The sequence below is a fragment of the Leptodactylus fuscus genome, chromosome 5 (genome assembly GCF_031893055.1).
Source record: "Leptodactylus fuscus isolate aLepFus1 chromosome 5, aLepFus1.hap2, whole genome shotgun sequence".
Lineage (NCBI taxonomy): Eukaryota > Metazoa > Chordata > Amphibia > Anura > Leptodactylidae > Leptodactylus > Leptodactylus fuscus.
Window position 1 is genome coordinate 52,315,529 of NC_134269.1, and position 19,866 is coordinate 52,335,394.

Here is a 19,866-nt window from a genome sequence, read left to right on the forward strand (position 1 = left end):
GTTCCCGTAGGACAAGTGTAATATATGTAGACAATAAAACAGTCCTCAAAAACAAAACATTTCTCAAATTCTGTAATATAAAATATCTTTTAGATAAGACCCATGTTTTGTGCCTGGAAGGTGAATTATATGACATTTAATGGATGTGCTTGGTACTACCCTTCACTATAAAGTAGACATAGCTCCACCATATTGTTGATTCAGACAGGCAAACGACGTGTCATTAAAACATATGACTTTTAATGTGATTTTTATATCTAGACCCCCTTGTAATATACGAGGTGAAGCTGCTGGCCTTCAATCAGCATGGAGATGGAAATTCCACAGTTCGCTTTGTGTCATTGAAAGAAGCGTCGGCCCGTGCTGGTAAGTAGTTTATACATATTACAGATAGATAGATAGATAGATAGATAGATAGATAGATAGATAGATAGATAGATAGATAGTGTTGGCTTCCAACACCTTACCACTTGGTAAAGGAAGAATGAGGCCAAGACTTCACTATCCTCTCCTATGGCAACTTGGGCCAAAAGGTGTAGTTCAGGCCATGGGTTATGAGTTCAGTTCCAACTTGGAGTAGACCTTCTTTCTTTATCCACACAATTGCAAGCACAGGTCTCTATCTTTGGTTTTGGTTCAGATCGATGTATTGTATGTTATTCTCGATGTCCCCTGTACATCGGTGGGTGATGTGCTTAATTTACAGCAAATTTTTTGCAACCTACCTGTGTGCTTCAACTATAAACTGGAGTAAATTCCTGCTGTTATTTAGGCTACGATAGTGATGGTCCTGCCTTTGCCCACTTTGAAAAAAAGTGGCAAGTGTGGTATAAAAACACTGCATGCAACTTGTTAAAAAGTCACAAAAATTCTTAGTGAATTTGCCTCTATGAGTTTGTTTCTTCCTTTTGCAATTGGCCCTTGTCCAAGTAATCAGGCTAATCCACTAGGTAAATATGTGTGGATTCCCACATTCAGGTATAATAGACACCCCAGACTGGGAGACGGTGAACCAGTAAATGTAGTTGGGAGGACATGGTATAGATTTACCATGCCAAAATGTTCACCATACCCCATAAATATACATGGCATCCGTCACTATTTGATGCCCATTTCTATCACAGAAATGATGCCCAAGTAAAGGTATAAGGTTTTGGACGGTTTTCTATATATCTCCTTGTTTCTGTACACAGTGCTAAATCCATCCTGCAATTGTGTAGGTGATGAACAGAGAGCGAAGTCATCGACAACTGGCATCATCATTGGTATCCATATCGGTGTGACCTGTATCATTTTCTGTGTGCTGTTCCTCATGTTTGGATATCGTGGAAGGTAAGACAAACTCATTTTTACATTGTAATAGAAAAAGGGCAATGTAGGTAAAATAGAATGAGGCATATGTACTAATAAAAATGGACCAGGATACTCGTAATGTCAAACTGGCATACAGTCTTACAGCTTTATTTATAAGTTATTTACATACTTTTTGCATCTTGTCTGGGAATGGGGTGGGCAAACAAATCTGTAAACTGATAAAGTCTCTTATTTATCGGTGCAAATAACGATGTGTCAAAAAATGAGCTATTTTTGTGCCAGAAAACTGACTGGCATCGATGTCGCACCAGAGGGGTAATTCGGATAATAAATTCCCGCTGCTAAAATATGCCAAATTTATCATAGCAGACAATGCTGGCTACTAGTGATGAGCGAGTACTGTTCGGATCAGCCGATCCGAACAGCACGCACGCATTGAAATGAATGGACGTAACCGGCACGCGGGGGGTTAAGCGGCCGGCCGGCGTCAAAGCGGAAGTACCAGGTGCTTCCATTCATTTCAATGCATGCGTGCTGTTCGGATCGGCCGATCCGAACAGTACTCGCTCATCTCTACTGGCTACATATCTAGTTTAGTTTAGATCACCTATTTGTTGGCTTTTGTCCACCCAAAACTTCAGACCGTCTCTAATTTAATCCAACCTGCACTTAATTTTTATGTGAATTTATAAAGCTGTAGCAGAAACTTCTCTAGCCTGAGGCCCCACGTTACGGAAATGCAGCTTTTTTCGTTGCAGATTTTGCTGTGTTTTTTTGAGCCAAGAATTGCTTACTAAGGGAATGGAAAATATATAGGAAGCTCTTAGAGTGGAATTAGCATTCGGCGTATGAACATTTCTGCGTGGCTATCTGCAACGGGATGCCAGTGCAGTGCACCAGCATCCAGTCGCGGCATTCTGTTCCGGATTAGGCCCAAAGAATAGGCCTAAACAGGAGGGAGCCTCCCACCGAGGACGCCGTGGCTGAATCAGCCGAGGAATCTGTGGCAAGACAGGGCAGTTTGATTCTTTTTCCGCTACTAGCTAGCAGAAAAAAAAAGAAGAAAGCAGCTCCCATTGAAGTCAATGGGAGCTGTTTTTGGAGCTGGATTTTGAGGTGGATTCCACGTCAAAATCTGCTCCAAAAAACTCTGTGTGAACATACCCTTATACTTCTCCTGTGTGCTAAAACCACGCCGGGCTTTGGCTCAAAAAAAACACAGCAAAATCTGCAACAAAAAAAACTATGTATCTGCAAAGTGTGGTCTCAGTCTTAGCTCCTTGCACACGACCATATGAATGGTCAGTGTACTATTTGGATTTTTCCTGGACAGTACACTGACCCATTCATTTCATTACATGGACACGTGTATTGGCTGTCAGTCCGGGTCGCAAACTATGGAACAGGTTCTATTTCTGTCTGATTTTATTACCCTGCTTCCGCCGCTCCTATTCATTGAATGAAAGGGGCGGTGGAAGCACGACAGGTACTCGGGCGGTACATAGTTGAAATCCATGTGTCCCTTGTTCATTTATGAATTATGCTTTAATTGGTTAAACTGCAGCAGTATGATATCTTATCATAGAAGGCAAGAAACTCAGTGAAAAATATTTTTCATATGTATGTGTTTAGAACAAGATAACGCTTAGCCATACCAACGTAGTAGATTAAAGACAGAAAATGTCAAGGATGTTAGAAGAATTCATTCTTTTCAGCACAACTGAGGCCTCGTTCACATCTGCATTTGGATTCTGTCCGGGGGAGTCCACATGAGGACCCCCCCGAACGGAATACTGAACACAACTGCAAGCGGTATGCCAGTGAAAGCACATGGACCCCATAGACTATAATGGGGTCCGTGTGCTTGCCACCAGATTTCCACAAGGATCATGTGGACTGGAAAGTAGTACACACTGTACACTCCTGCCCGCAGGATTCGTGTGGGCAGCGTGCAGCAAGCACATGGACCCCATTATAGTCTATGGGGTCCGTGTGAACAAGGGGTAAATGATAAATGTGTCAAAAATATCAGACAAACTTTTGGCACAAACAATGCCACCAAAGAGGTGCTTGTAACAAAGCAAATACTGTATGTGCCAGTACCTGTGTGGCAAGGCTAAATAGGCAAACTACAAGATAAAAAGTGTGGTCTGGTAACATTAGACAACGATATCCTTGTACAGTTATAGTGCAAAGAAAGCTTTTTTCACATCTTGCTTAACTAATAATGCAAATTCTTTGTTTCTGACCCTTCTCCTCTTAGATTGATGAAGTGTAAGGCTGCGCAGGACCAAATTTCAGCTCCTCAAGTTGCTGGTGGTGTTAATGGAAGAATTTCACACCGAAGTACTCAAAATGGTGCTACATTGATGGACACTAGTGTGTTAGAACTGAAAGGGAAAGTCAGCGACCTCAATGAAATGGAACACCTCTTCCCTCATTCACCACGTCACCGATCAGAGGTGAGACGCATTCATGTAGTCAGATAGTTAGGCTTCATAGGAAATATACCTAACCAAGTTAGTATATCTCATTTGCTATATACAGCTTATGTGCAAGCTGTAAAATGATTGTCACAAGACAAATACACATACATACATATACACATTCAATACATTACAGACATGAATATATACGTACATTTACCAATGCATGCATGTTCACTACATGCATATACGCATACTGGATGCACCTATAAACTAGATGTGTTCAGGGTTAAAGAACCACATGAACCATAACCCATTGCACATATTTTAGGATAGACTTATGTCTAAACATATGGACTGTAGCGTATCTCTACAACTCTTTAAAATAATTTTTTACTGTATAAATATAAAACTTATTGACTGATGTCTATTGGATGGGCGAAAGTCTTTATCAAATGGCTGTGACTTTATCAAATATTAGAATATATTACTTTAGCTTGAGATATAACTACTATACAAGTTAGCGCTGGCCGTGGAGATATTGGAGATTTATGAAAAACAACATTTTTAGCCGCAGTTTTCATATCTCCTGCACCGGAGGATTTATAAGAACTTGAGAAGACATATGTCTCCTTACAAATCAGGTACAACCTCCACCAGGTTGATCCCTGCACTGAAATCTAGTTTTCAGGCATCATTTACGCTAAGAAACTGGCATAAATGATCATAATTCTGCTGGTGCCCCCCACTGCACCCCTTTTAAGGAATGTGGCAAGAGCAGCATAGAAACTCCAAAGCGGACTATACGCATAAAAAAGCGGTTACCTAAGGTAACTCTCGGACCCCCATATTATAATGGGGTCTGTGTGGTTTCCGCTCGGGTTCTGCACGAAAAATGCGGAGAGAAAAGTGCTGCTTGCAGGGCTTTTCTCTCCACATATTTCATGAAGATAGGGGAATGGAATGGCCTGAATGCAGATGTGAACTAGGCCTAATCTGTATGACAGCTTACTGACTGCCCCATGCTGGGAAAAAGAAACATCTAGAACACTGGATTTTTATCAGTGTTATATTGCCCTCCTTTTATGTTTATGGATAATATTCATTAGTAAGTGCCATACATAGACATAAAGTATCCAGATTAACACAAATAAATGACTGCATACGGGATCCAGATACGTTGTGTATAAGATACATAATTACATACAATGTCCATGATAATAGTGCAAATACCAGATAAATAGTGTTATACGGTGTACAGATAAATAAACCATACTGTGAGCAGGTAAATAGAACACATTTTCTCTATTAAAGGGGTTTCCCAGGACATACATATCGATGACCTATTCTTACGCTAGGTCATCAATATTAGTGATTGTGTGGGTCTGATACCTGGGACCTCCACCGATCATCTGGTGGCCTCTTCACTGAGTACCAAGCACAGAGCCTTCCATATTGTAGGGGCTATATTTGGTTTTGCAGGTCAGCTCTATTCACGTGATAACCCACATATGTCCTGTAACATCCTACACAGCGTTCCCTGTAGTTGTAGATACAGTTCCTTATCATTCCTAATTGGCATTACCCTCTGGTCACTCTTAATATTGCTGCTAGTTTGGACTGGGGATGTCCTGTACAGACTGGCATAGTGTTTAGGAAAATGATAGCTTAGCCTAACCTACTCAGGGGCTTCATAGGCGTTGCACAGGATGCCTCTATTTTCTGCATACCCTTGCCTGTATGAAAATATGTGTATTCTTATTCCTTTACATGCTTAATTGCTGGAGAAAAAGGTCATTGCAACAATATAAGAGACATAAAACCGCTCTATATAAATCCTACCTATGTATGGAAAGGCCGTATTGGTCAGTTGAGTGATGATATGAGAACCTTATTAACCTGGATTTTTCTTTTCTGTATATCAGTCTGCTCCATCGCATTCATTGGACGTAACTCTGGTGTCCGCCATCATTCCTGATGAAATCAGTTTTGCCGAAGAGGACCCTCCTGGAGCTCTGGCAGTAACCCATCCACCTTCGGCTAAGGACTGAGCCCCTATCCTCCTCTAAAAGTGAACTGACCACAACCCTGCTGCTCCTTTCAGCCGTGTTTGTTCGGAGCTTTCTATACATCTCAGGTCTCCATTTTCCAAACCCTGTGATTCCCCTGTACCCTTTTGATAGAGTTTTGTACTTTTTTATTATTATGTGAGAACATTGGCACTTATAGACTGTTACTCTCCAGAGACTGTGGGCAGCCATCTTTTTTTTCATTTACAACACATGGAATCTGCCTACTTTTAAGCCCCTTGGATGGAGGGCTGATAGATTTTATAGGGAAATTTACCCAAATCACATCATTACCCGCTGATATTTTTTAATCCTCTGTTTTAATTATTATTATTATTCCAGTTGATTGTTTCGGCTCTCGGGGATATCCCGGGGTAGCCCGCTGCTCTTGTAGCCTGGTCAGAATTTTATATTTTTCATTACGTATTTTATTTGTCTATTGATACAAACTGTATTGAGGAGTCTGTACAGGTGGCAATTTCCAAACCTACCTCAACCGGGATGAATGTTTTCTAGTATGATCTACTTGTGGTTCTGTGATATTTGGTTCGCTCATGCTTGCATGACTAGTGCAGACACATGGCTCCCCTATGGATTACAATTTAGGGGTTCAATGTGTGCATTTTAGGGGCACTATTACAGAAATCTAATGCCTGGAGTCATCTAATGAGGAATATGTGGTACACAGACTAATCTCAAGCAACATATGGGTGTATAGTTTTTAGGACAACTGTTAGTTTTTTTCCCCCAAAAAGCACATTCAGATATATATTTTACCAACTATACGGCACATATAGCATTGTGTACTAAAGGAGTACTAAATGTGTTATACACTTTGTCTTACAGTTTGGTCCACAACAGCTAATCTTGGGGTCTTTGACCATGGTTTGTCATGTAGCTTGCTATATGAATATAGGGTATGTTCACACGGCGGAATTTGCATTCCGCGTGTGAACATTACTCGCAGCTAGCTGCAAGGGGATGCCAGTACAGTGCATCGGCATCCTGCTCCAGATTAGGCCCAAATGAATGGGCCTAATCGGGAGGGAGCCCCGCGCCGCAGACGCTGTGGCTGATTCTGCCACGGAAAAAAAGTCAGCGGAAAAAACGAAGTGAGCAGCTCCCATTGAAGTCAATCAGAGCTGGTTTTAGCAGTGGAAAAAAATCCGCTGCCAAAAAACTCCATGTGAACTGACCCTTACAGGGATAAATGTATGTTTTTAACCAAATACCCAAACTTATTTCTGAAAACCTATTGCAATCTTTTAATCTTGATCTCTTTAGTTTACATCAGATATAGCTTTGCTCATGACATGAAACAGAACATGTAGCAGGCCCCATTATGGTTTTGCCTCTTTAAGGGTATGTTCACATGGAAAATCTTCTGCCTCAAACTCCTCTCCAAATATAGGCCTGAATAATGCTTGTAGAAGCCACAGCGCTATCCTCATACTTGAACAGCCCCATTGTATATGAGACTAGTCACACCTACAAACTTGAAGCAAAAAGCCAAGGCTCGGTTTAGATTTTCCACCAAAAGTTCAACAGGGCTGGTTTTTAGAGAAGATTTTGAGGAGGAACGCTGCCTCATGTTCCACTCCAATTTACACTATGTGAACATAACCTAACTTTCAGTACATTTGACCCATTGTTGCGTTAATCCCATGGCCCAAGTAGAATATATTTAGAGGTAAACAACAACTAGGTAGCACGCCACAAAACATTCCTCCTTATTTGGCTCCTCTTTGCTGATGTTGTTCTGAGGTAAATTTCCCTTTATTTTATTTTCTAGTCCAGCGTGATGCACTTCCAAACTTTGTACACAAACTTCTACCTCATTTTTTAATACTTTTTTTTTTTTTGCCTTTGTAGAATTTGAACTGTGGGTTTTTCTGGTTTTGTTCTGTAAGCGTGTGTGAGACTTTCTTGAAGAAGATCATGCTGAGTGTGACTGTGAAATGAATGACTTGCTCTTTTATGCCTTTAGCACTGAGATAAAAAAGTATAACAAAGTATTACTGATATAAAAATAATGAATCAGATGTATGAAAAAGTGAAATCATTGGAGATACGAGTAGACCTTAAGTTGTCTATGGTGGGTGCAGACTTACTGAATGGAGGTTACCTATAGAGAAAGGAGGAAAACACCAGTACATGTCGTGTGCTGTAATATGCATTTGCTTTGGAAATTTCTGATAGTTTTCGGAAAAACAGGCCTACCTAGGGTGTTACTATATCACTGCACCACTAAGACACATGTGCGATCGGTATTCCGTTCGGGGAGTCCATTTGGGGACCCCACGAATGGAATACCGAATGCATTGACAAGTGGTGAGCTTATGAAAGCACATGGATCCCCTAGACTATAATGGGGGCCATGTGTCTTCTGTGCGGTGTCCGCACGAAACATGCGGAGAGAAAAGTACTTCAAGAACTACTTTCCCCTCCACATGGCTCGTATGGACACCATGCAGAAAACACATGAACCCCATTATAGTCTATGGGGTCTGTGTACTTTTTTTGCTCAATGTTAGTTGTCAATGTGTTCTGTATTCTGTTTGGAGGGTCTACAAGCGGACTCGCCAAACGGAATACCGAACGCAGATGTGAACCAGGCCTAAACCAAGTACCAATCAATGAGGACATTTCTTGCTTAAAGATGGACATATATATCAGTTTTCAGATGGTCGTGATGTGGACGTCAAATCGATGATGGGATTGTTTGCACAATCGATCCGGCCACCAACATTAAGAGAAGTTAAGCGACTCTGCGCAAATAGGTTCATGGTTGGCATGCCAAACACTGAGATTTCGGCCAACTGCCAACCAAAGATATCCAGCACGGACAATCTATTTTTTGCAGACTAAAGTCTGGAGAAGATGAGTGCTCTAAATCTATGCGAAGAATGGACGCCCAATACTTTGTGATACTTTAGTTTTCAGTGCAAAGACAAAAAAGACCATCCTCTTTCAGATCTGTCTATTTTACTATGACAGGGGACATGGCTGACGATCCCATGATTTTATATATACATATATATAGATGTAAACTGGATATGTATGTTTTACTCTGAAAATTTTGTTTTTTTAACTTACGGTGCTGCATCTTATTAGGTAGCAAAACGGGTTAAAAGGAACTGATTGATATGATGATGGTTAAACCATGTGACAATAGTTATGGACTTCGAGGGGTTATTGTGATCTTGCTTTGATAGTGCTATCATCACTATGGTGAGGGATTCAGATATATTGTGCAGATATTTGTGTGGGATATTCTTAGTCTGCGGTTTGCATGTACCTATCCAAAATGCCTGTCCGCAGTTGTTTGTGACATGACTGCAGGTGTGTGAGTCTTTAGTCGGTTCTCTTTCTGCGGTTCCCAGGAAATGTAGAATGTGTAAATATATAGAATAAGTAGGTGTCTGTGTTATAATAGAGACAACGTCCAGACTTGTAGAAAGAGCCCAGTATATACTTCTTCTAGTGGCACAATGAACTGTCGTGGGCTTTCACAGTATGCTCTCTAGTGCCACCTATAGGCAGACAGTTTTTTCTTCTAAAGGAGAGCTAATTTGCATGCTTTGTTCCATGGAGCATTGCCTGAGCTGATCTCCTCAATGAGAACCAGAGTTACTGGGTGTATACTCTTAGGGAAAGACAGTCACTTGTGTCTCACAGAAATAAGAACTGCTGTGAGACACAAGTGACCGTTTAGATAGTGAAAAACTAGGGGAGGGCAAAAAGGTCACAGTCTTACCCACAAATGAGTTTGACTATAGCAAACCAGATCACCACATAATTAAACTCGTACAAGAAAGATAGTACATGTAGACCAGTAATATACATAAATATAGCCACAAAAATATCAAAGATGCAAGTCTAGGAGTCACAATGTCTGGCTGACCCACCAGACCACCAAAGGATACTTTGATAGCCATAGTCTTGGCATAGTAATGGGTTCCTAAGACAACAAAGACATGACGGTCCACCGAAAGGTAACCCCATTTGGCAAGCCAGTCACTGGCCACTAGGGTCTATTGATTCTTTAATAACCTATGAGATCCTGTTATTGATACGTCCTATGTGGGTAATAGAAAGAACACAGATTACGATTCAATTAGATGTGGCCATATACGTGATCTGTAGAGATGGATGGCGGCTGCTCCGAATCATTTCCTCTGGTGGACTAGAGTCTAACACTGAATTGTCATATCTCATTCTTGATCCATATAACTTACTGTTTTAGCTACAGAAAAGGTCAGCCTGCAGGACCACAGACAAGATTCATAGTAAGTCACTAGGTGGCATTTTGAAAAAGATGATAAAGAGAAGACATTTCTGCTTTTTATTATATAACATGGCGCATCGATAGCATTTTATGGGAATGGTGAAACAAATGGACTTCCCACCTAATATGTAATATGAGTCTCAATAAAGAGTTGTAGATATTTTTAGGGGGTGTTCTTTTAAGGCAAGGTAAAGAAAAAGATATATCTTGATATTTCTGCACGGTGATGAAATATTAACAAGCTAAATTATGCTCCAGGGGAACGATCATAAAATATCATCATCACGATATTCTAACAGGTCCAAGATGTTTTCCATATATCTGCACCCATTGGCAAGCCCTGACAACTCTGCTTATTTTTACAAAGCCTTCCAGTTGACATAAAACTCAAGTCCATGCACATTATTACTGTGTCTGCATCCGAGTTACGGGCTAAGTTTATCACAGAATGCAGTTGGATGACATACAACTCCATCTATGATGCATATATGTCTAAGGGTTTCCGGATACAATCCGTTCCAACACACGGATGATTAGGGTGAATTCACACGGAGGAAAATGGCGTTGAATTTGATGTGGAATCCGCATCAGATTCAGCGATGAAAAAATAAAAAGCCTCCCACTGATTTTATTGGAAGGGAATGGATCCAAAAGCCCCATAGACATGAATGCATCATGGTATGCACTCAGATGACACTCAAATGTCACTCCAAGTGCTATTCGACTGCATTCCAGGACAAACTTGGCTCCTATTCGGATACACACATGATCATGTGCATGGACCCTTATTGATGTCAACCTGTAAGTACTAGTTCAGCAGCTTTAAGGAGTCTACCAGCTCCCATATCGCTATCAAAGTAGAAACAGTGTTCTGTAGGACATACATTCATACATGTATGTATGTAGGACACTTTACAAGGTTTGCAGACATAGCTTTGGTTTGATACCTAGCTTCTTGGTGTACCAAGGGCATAGCCACATTTGCATGTATATTTGTTTTTGCCTCTTTACACTGTTTCCAGGTACAGCAGTTTGAGTCTGATAAAGGATAGTGCAAGTGTAAAAACTAATGCACCAATGGGCACAGACACACCGGTGAAACACGAAGCTAAGCTGCATAAAACTAAAAACTCTGTCTCTGTAATTTATAATGTGTCCTACAGAGTTTTTATTTTGGATTTGGATGATTTGGGATCTTATTCTAATGACCCATTTTACATGAGCGGGGTTCAGAGTCTAGCAGCTCAATATTAAGTTATTAAAGGGAACGTACCAACAGAAAACAACCTATTTGTTATTAAATTGTATGTTAAATATTTTTTTTTGGAGTATTTTTGGCGAGTTTCCATGTTATGATCTATATTTTAAACTCCTAAATGTACTGCAATTCTGAACCTTCCCACTAAGCCAAACACTAAGCTGGCACTTCCTATTTTCTGTAGGAGGATTCTTTACAGCAGTCACCCCATGTATCAGCACACCGATGACCTTAGCCATCATGTATTTGTAGGTATATGTAGACCCAGAATCCATCAGTCACAATAGTTGATTTCGCAGCTTATCTACTCCCCTATTTGCACAATGTCCACAGGTCACAGAGCATGCCTAGAAAATTCTCCCAGAGAAGTCAATAGGGTCTGCTAGAATTAGATTGCTTTGTAAAATACAGACAATAACATGGAAAATGAAAAACAATATCCAAATAGTCTTAAAAATATATTTAACATAAAAACATGATTTAAAGAAAAGGTCAATTTCTGAACATACATTCCCTTTAAGACAGGCTAAGAATGAGGGCCATCTTGCCTTGGTTGTTCCCCTGACTGCTGGGAAAACGTCACCACCAATAGTAGGTATTACTGATAGTAAAAGCATAGTCATTTTTACCGGTGGTGGCGATGTAACCAGTGCACAAAGTGTATTGATTTTGGGAATATAATATGCTTGAGTGTAAGGATATTTTAATCCTGTGTGTGCCTTTTAAGTGTTTTCCCAGCAGAGAATTCAGTATATAATAGAGTCAGGAACCTTAAAGAAAGCCTGAGCAGAGATGTAATATTACACTGAGTAATCTACCCTGGACGACATGAAAGTCCCAAGACCAGCTCTTTCCAGAAAATATATATTTAGCAAGGCTGTCGGACTTAGTCTTTGTTCTCACCGTATGTTACCCATAAATGCAGAGATCTGTTACGGTAGATATGCAAGTACTTCCCTTGTGGCTTATGGAGAACAAAAGGTTACCCCAAATATCACTATGTATATACAGTAGGAGGCTCCATGCACTCACTGAGGATGTAAAGTAACGTAATATGAATTGATGTTTAGATCTTGCGTAGGTAAAGTTTATCTTGAGCTGCAGATGAATGTGTTGACAATCACATGGGTGCCATGGCTGCTTGGCTAGTTTGGTGCCATGGCTCCTGCTGTGTGGCTAGCTTGGCAATGATAAGCTGTCCTCATAGCAATTCTTCATTATAGCTGGGCTTCCAACTTTAGCCGCATACTATGTCAGATGGCTACCAAGTGTTCATTATTAGAGAGGTTGGTGACCAATTCCAGTTCCAGATGGCCATTTTGTGACTCAATGTATAATATGTCACTGGCTAGTAATCGCCACGGTATAATAACACCACAACCACTAAGAGGGACAACATGTGACCAACTAAATGGGTTTTTTTAATGCTCATAATACCTACATAATTTATGTTAGGTACAATAAAATAAATATGCAGCTATACTACATAACTGCATAGGTGTGGTACGCTGTCATTGTAGCATTCTATGACAGTCGAGCTGGCAGCGGCTACATCTGAACTTTCTGGTCCCTCTCACACTATGATGTCATCACTCAGTCAATCACTGAGAAGCACCAGAATGGGAGAGGCGGCAGTTTGGTAAAGTATTATGTTTTTTAATCAAGATTTGCCAAATTTTTAGCCTTTTATAAGGGCAGACCCTTTAACAGAAGCATTTAGTCCAGTGAGAAACCAACCTCACTATTTAGATATATAAAAGTTTCAATAAAAACTAAAAATCATACCAAGTGTCATTTCTAAGGCCTGGTTTACATCTGAGTTCGGTATTCCGTTTGGGGAATCCACTTGAGGGCCGCCCAAACGGAAGGCTGAACGCATTAAAAAGCAGTGAGCAATGAAAGCACATGGACCCCATAGAATATAATGGGGTCCGTGTTTTTTCCGTGCGGTCTCCATACGAATCATGTGGAAAGGAAAGTAGTTCTTGAAGTACTTTTCTCTCCGCATGTTTCGTGCGAACACCACATAGAAAACACACGGACCCCATTATAGTCTATGGGGTCAGTGTGCTTTCATTGCACATTGCTTTTTAATGCGTTTGGTATTCCGTTCGGGGGTTCCCAAGTGGACTCCCTGAACGGAATACTGAAAGCAGATGTGAACCAGGCTTGATATGCCAACTGTGCTAGCATTTGATCATTCACCAAGAACTCCAAGTGGCACTTTCCACTTCCAGAGGAATAAAAGGTTCCTAATGTCTTTGTTTAGACCTTCTTAGGCTACATTCACACTGCATTTGGGTTCTGCATTCAACATATTTTGTTCATAATGTTTTTATTTGTGAATGTTTTATATAGACATTATACAATATGCAAGTTTTACAATACATGGTGCTGTTACCCACAAAAGTGTTGGGTGGTAATATGGCATTTACGGCAGACTTGGTGCAATAGGGATCTTACAGTTATGAGACAATGCAAGAATCAGAATGACCACATCCTTCAAGGCGAGAAAGTGATAATGAGAATGCAGAATGTTTTTTTTCTTCTTAGAGTTGTTCCCTCTACATCAGCACTTGGCAGCTTTTGGGACGCATCCCTTTTTCTTTTATTGGGGCCAGCTATGGATATATATGTATATAAAACTGAAAAATGAGGGCATATCTGGGTGAAATGTGCTCAATGTAAATATACACATGAACTACACAAAAGTGACAAATACAATAAAAGAAATTTTGATGTTTCTTCGCTCTTGTGACTAATTTACACCTTCAACATGTCACTAATATTTTAGGGAAGGGGGGTTTTAATGTCTTCAAGCAATTTTTTCAATACAATTATCTATTTTTTAAAGCAAGATTTTATGTTAAACATATTTTTAAGACTTTCTGATTATTTTGTTTTTAATTTTTGATGCCACTATCTATATAAAAACAAAACAACCCAAAAAATGGTATCTTGCAATTTTAACTCCATCTACTAAACCTATTAATAGTCTATCAAGGCTACCAATTCTGCATAAGTTTTCATTGCAGCAGTCACCGCATTGATATCACAGATAAGACCGGTAGCCTATCTATTCCCCCTCCCTGCAAAGCATATCTAGGAAATATCTTCCACTGACTTCGATGTGTCAGATCCAGACTATTTCTAAATGGTATTAACAGAGGAAAGGTAAAACTCAGGCTATGGTCACCAAGCCACTGGACACACCTGCTATCACCCTTCTTACCTTCCACTCATGCCCCGTGAGTGCCTGAGTTCATAGGATAATATGAAAGGTGCTTTATAAATTTTATATATTTATTAACCTGAGTGGGTCGGTGCTAGCCACTAATATATACAGAAATACATATCAGTGGATGGTCAAGCAAATACAGGTAAAAGAACAATACAGTACAGATAATAAAATGGGAATAAAAGATAGAAAAATACTGGTCTATGTGTCTTTGTGATCTATAAGCTTCAGCAGGTTGGCCTAGGGTGCTTTCTTAAGTCAGTCAAAGAGCATGAGTCCCCTACAGACTGTCCAGCAAGAAGAACTCCATTTACCCCCCAGGTGAGACCATATAGGTATCCCAGTCTCCTCCCTGAGTGATGTCATTAGGAGGAGAAGTCCAGCCCTCCATCCTGAAACCCAAAGAGCTATGAATCATCATATGTCCTTGCCTGATGACCATAGTGTTAGGCAAGGGTTATAATGGGGTACGTGGCAAGACTCTCCTTATGTTGACACCAAGAATGACACCCCAATCCCCTTTGGGTAATGAGTTCAGTGTCTGGACCTTTCCCTTGCTGCCAACAGTACTGTTTCTGGATTGGAAGTGTACGCCTTCGTTTTGCTCACCTGAGGGATTTATCGGTGTGATTATAGGATGTCCTCCAAGGGAAATAGTATCATAAAACCATATTTCCTTTGTAGTGTGAGCGGCATCAGGTTGGCTGCTAAACAGTGTTATAATCCACATAGTCTGAGAGATCTCCTGCTGAGTTAACTAGTTTAGCATGGGTATGCAAATAGAGCTAGGAATGGGATAACCTAAGGGTTTGCTAACAGTCATAAATGCCACACTGCCTAGGAGTAATATGAACAAGGGATAATACACTAAAGAAAAAAAAAAATACATACCAAGGGGTATCCAATCATCACAAAAGGGGATGTCCAGGGACATAAATCGTTATTTTAAAATTGAACTTGATAATATATTTTAATTAAAAGTTCTGCAACAATGTCCTAATTTGCGAAACCCTCTCTTATTCGTACATGCAAGTTTCTTTTCAGACATCAGAGTATAATAAGTAGAGAGAGGTGTGACAAAATAACTACCACTGGACGCTGCGAAAATGCCTAATAGAGGTGAGGCAAGGTGAGTATAATATGTTGCTGAACCTTCCCGTGGCCTCCTCTTAGTATACTCTAGAGTCTGAACAGGCCACAGGGTATAATCATAGCATTCCCTGTTCATGCCGTATAAGTTTGGCCCAAAATGAACCAGATGGCTGAACTTTTTACAACTTTGTTGTAAAAAATCTTGTGAAGTTGACCTATCTCTTGTCCTTAAAGATTATTGGTGTAGAATAACACATAGCACAGACTAACTATTGTCAGCTAGACACTGGCCTAAAAGTGGTGCATCTTTGGTGCAACTGGGAGCACATCAGTGCCTCTAATTTGGGTCAATATTTTTGAGTTGCTAGACGTGGGTGTGTCTTCTCAGAAAGGAGCTTAAATGGAACATAATTGTGTTGTAAAATTCTAACTCAAAGTAGTCAAAATTTTAATCCAGCACCAGCCAGTGTGATAAATCTGGTGCATTTTCAGATTGCCTTTATTTGCTTACACTGTCTAGGGATTAGTAAATCTGGATCAATGCCCAACCTAAAATCTGCAACTGTAACTACAATGTTAAAATTTACATGTGGACCAGCTGGCCAATACAGCTGGTCAACTGTTGCCCAGAATTTCTAAAAAAACCCAAACAAAACAAAACAAAAACTGTAAATCCAGTACCTGTATCACTTACATACTGTATGTGATATAGGTACTGGATTTTTGTTGTGTCATATGTTTTGGGGGAGGTAGGCTCAGCGATAGCAGCAGCAGACCCAGACAAAAAAAAATCAGGTTCAACTGGGTTTTAAGCCTGTGCGTTTATTTTGCCACAAAATGGAATTGGTAGACAAAATAAACAGACCTTAGCTTTAGGCAAAAATAGTAACACAAACACCTGCTCGGCTGAGCGACTAACTACACACAGGTACTCTGACTATACCTGTGGCTTGCTTCAGCCACACAGGAACACAAAACAAAAACAGAAGCTGTGCCATACACTGGTCTCACCAGATATCAGGTTGTAGCCACAGAACCCGCCTCCTCCACTCTCCCCCAGGAACTGCCCAGGACTGAGGTCTTGTCAGGCTTTATAGGCCTGTAATGAGGACCAGCTCCCATCAAACTCCTTCCTGCAGTAGGATAAGAAGAGGTTAAGGGTAAGTTCACACAGGGTTTTCTGGATCGGAAAATGAGGCAGAGGTCGCTTCAGGTTGCGATCCAAAAGCCGGGTAGCCGCGCATCCAGCCGCGCACTCCGCTCCGGATTAGGCCCAATGAATGGGCCTAGTCCAGAGGAGGGAGGTGTCTTCAGGCCAAATCGCAAGGTGAAACAGCCTGAAGAATGAGCACCTCACACTTGTGCCGGCTCCCGGAAAAAGCTCCTGGGCGGCTCCCATTGATTTCAATGGGAGCTGTCTTCTTGGTCAGGATTTTGAGGCATTTACGCCCTCAAAATCCTGACCAAAAAACCCTGTGTGAACTTACTCTACACTGACAGGTGAGGTTTTTCTACAGCTATGTGATGACCTCACTCACCACACATAAGGCTAAGGTCCCACAGGCTGGAAATGCCTCACTATAGTGCTGCGTCAAAGACCGCAACCGGACAGCATTGCGGTTCTTCCCGCAGCGCTTTTAACAGAAATTTCTCAGAGTTTTCCTCCACGGACTTTCTGTTACCATTATATCTACGGAGAAGCTGCTGGCGTTTCTGAAGATATAATTGACAAAGTTTTGGAAATTGCAGCGTGTTTGCGCTGCGGATTTTAACGCAAAGTGGGCATGGGATTCACATGAATCCCATCTACTTTTCTGTTACTATATAATGCCGCAATTTTTCCCCTTAGGGCCTTAGCCTAAGAGAGGAATCTGGGGGAGATATGGCGTCCTTCCAGAACTTTCCCTGTCACTTTCTCACAATTCAGATTTTTTTTCATTTTATACAAAGAATAGAACACATTCACCATAACAGATATGGAGCAATAGGGATATCTGATATTGTTTTTCTCACTATTACAAGTTGTGCAACATGTACATGGACTATACAATAGTGCTACAACTATCCGTGTAAGGTGTGCATTGTAAAGTAACACATCTTACATGCATATTACAAAATCAGATCACGGACAGAAGATAAACAAGGTCATAAAACAAAACCAACAACTCTTAACTGATCACAAAGAAATAAGAGCTGCAATGTTTTTATGCCCATTTTATGGAGGTCTCATAAAGTAGGAGAATTTATGAAGGGTGGAAGAAAAGGAGGATATCCGCAGTAGTAGCTGGTGTGTGGGAAGCAAGGTGTCTTTGTTTCATCTCTGTGTGGAGCCATCTTTGCCCATTAACGAATGGGCACTCATAGGCAGCGCCAAGTGAATGACTTGTAATAGGTCTTAAGTCTCTTTAGTGAAGCGTTAAATGGTCTTTAAAATTAGTGTAATAAAAAGCGCATAATTATGGTGCAAAAAACAATATTATTAGAGATGAGCGAACAGTGTTCTATCGAACTCATGTTCGATCGGATATTAGGCTGTTCGGCATGTTCGAATCGAATCGAACACCGCGTGGTAAAGTGCGCCATTACTCGATTCCCCTCCCACCTTCCCTGGCGCCTTTTTTGCTCCAATAACAGCGCAGGGTAGGTGGGACAGGAACTACGACACCGGTGACGTTGAAAAAAGTAGGCAAAACCCATTGGCTGCCGAAAACATGTGACCTCTAATTTAAAAGAACAGCGACGCCCAGCTTCGCGTCATTCTGAGCTTGCAATTCACCGGGGACGGAGGTTTCCGTCCAGCTAGCTAGGGCTTAGATTCTGGGTAGGCAGGGACAGGCTAGGATAGGAAGGAGAAGACAACCACAACAGCTCTTGTAAGAGCTAAATTCCAGGGAGAAGCTTGTCAGTGTAACGTGGCACTGACGGGCTCAATCGCCGCAACCCAGCTTTCCCAGGATCCTGAATGGAATACACAGTGTATTCCCGTATACCCGATATATACCCCGATACCCGTTCCAACGGTGTGCCCCCCCACCTTCACCCCAGAAATACCCTGCAAGTCCCCTAGCAATAGAATTGGGGCTATATACACCCACAATTTTTACTACTGGTATACAGTGCCATTGTCTGACTGGGAATTCAAAGAATATATTGGGAATACAAATACCCTCATTTCTTGCTACTGCCATATAGTGCCAGTGTCTGACTGGGAATTCAAAGAATATATTGGGGTTACGTGCACCCACAATTTTTACTACTGGTATACAGTGCCATTGTCTGACTGGGAATTCAAAGAATATATTGGGAATACAAATACCCTCATTTCTTGCTACTGCCATATAGTGCCAGTGTCTGACTGGGAATTCAAAGAATATATTGGGGTTACGTGCACCCACAATTTTTACTACTGGTATACAGTGCCATTGTCTGACTGGGAATTCAAAGAATATATTGGGAATACAAATACCCTCATTTCTTGCTACTGCCATATAGTGCCAGTTTCTGACTGGTAATTCAAAGAATATATTGGGGTTACGTGCACCCACAATTTTTACTACTGGTATACAGTGCCATTGTCTGACTGGGAATTCAAAGAGTATATTGGGAATACAAATACCCTCATTTCTTGCTACTGCCATATAGTGCCAGTTTCTGACTGGGAATTCAAAGAATATATTGGGGTTACGTGCACCCACAATTTTTACTACTGGTATACAGTGCCATTGTCTGACTGGGAATTCAAAGAGTATATTGGGAATACAAATACCCTCATTTCTTGCTACTGCCATATAGTGCCAGTTTCTGACTGGGAATTCAAAGAATATATTGGGGTTACGTGCACCCACAATTTTTACTACTGGTATACAGTGCCATTGTCTGACTGGGAATTCAAAGAATATATTGGGGTTATAAATACCCTCATTTCTTGCTACTGCCATATAGTGCCAGTTTCTGACTGGGAATTCAAAGAATGTATTGGGGTTACGTGCACCCACAATTTTTACTACTGGTATACAGTGCCATTGTCTGACTGGGAATTCAAAGAGTATATTGGGAATACAAATACCCTCATTTCTTGCTACTGCCATATAGTGCCAGTTTCTGACTGGGAATTCAAAGAATATATTGGGGTTACGTGCACCCACAATTTTTACTACTGGTATACAGTGCCATTGTCTGAC

The 19,866-nt window shown here is 40.9% G+C and overlaps 1 protein-coding gene across 2 annotated transcripts in view; it reads left to right on the forward strand.

Moving 5' to 3' along the window:
* The window catches only part of IGDCC3 (immunoglobulin superfamily DCC subclass member 3), a 93,190-nt gene extending 86,583 nt beyond the window's left edge, over positions 1 to 6,607 (forward strand). The window contains exons 11-14 of one of the 2 annotated variants that reach the window (XM_075273151.1): positions 262 to 366; positions 1,221 to 1,332; positions 3,578 to 3,776; positions 5,666 to 6,607. In XM_075273151.1, the coding sequence (XP_075129252.1) occupies positions 262 to 366; positions 1,221 to 1,332; positions 3,578 to 3,776; positions 5,666 to 5,791 (542 nt within the window). In that variant the 3' untranslated portion in view covers positions 5,792 to 6,607. Of the gene's footprint in view, positions 1 to 261; positions 367 to 1,193; positions 1,333 to 3,577; positions 3,777 to 5,665 lie in introns of both variants that reach the window. The other variant, XM_075273150.1, reaches the window with a different exon arrangement.
* Positions 6,608 to 19,866: the final 13,259 nt, after the last annotated feature.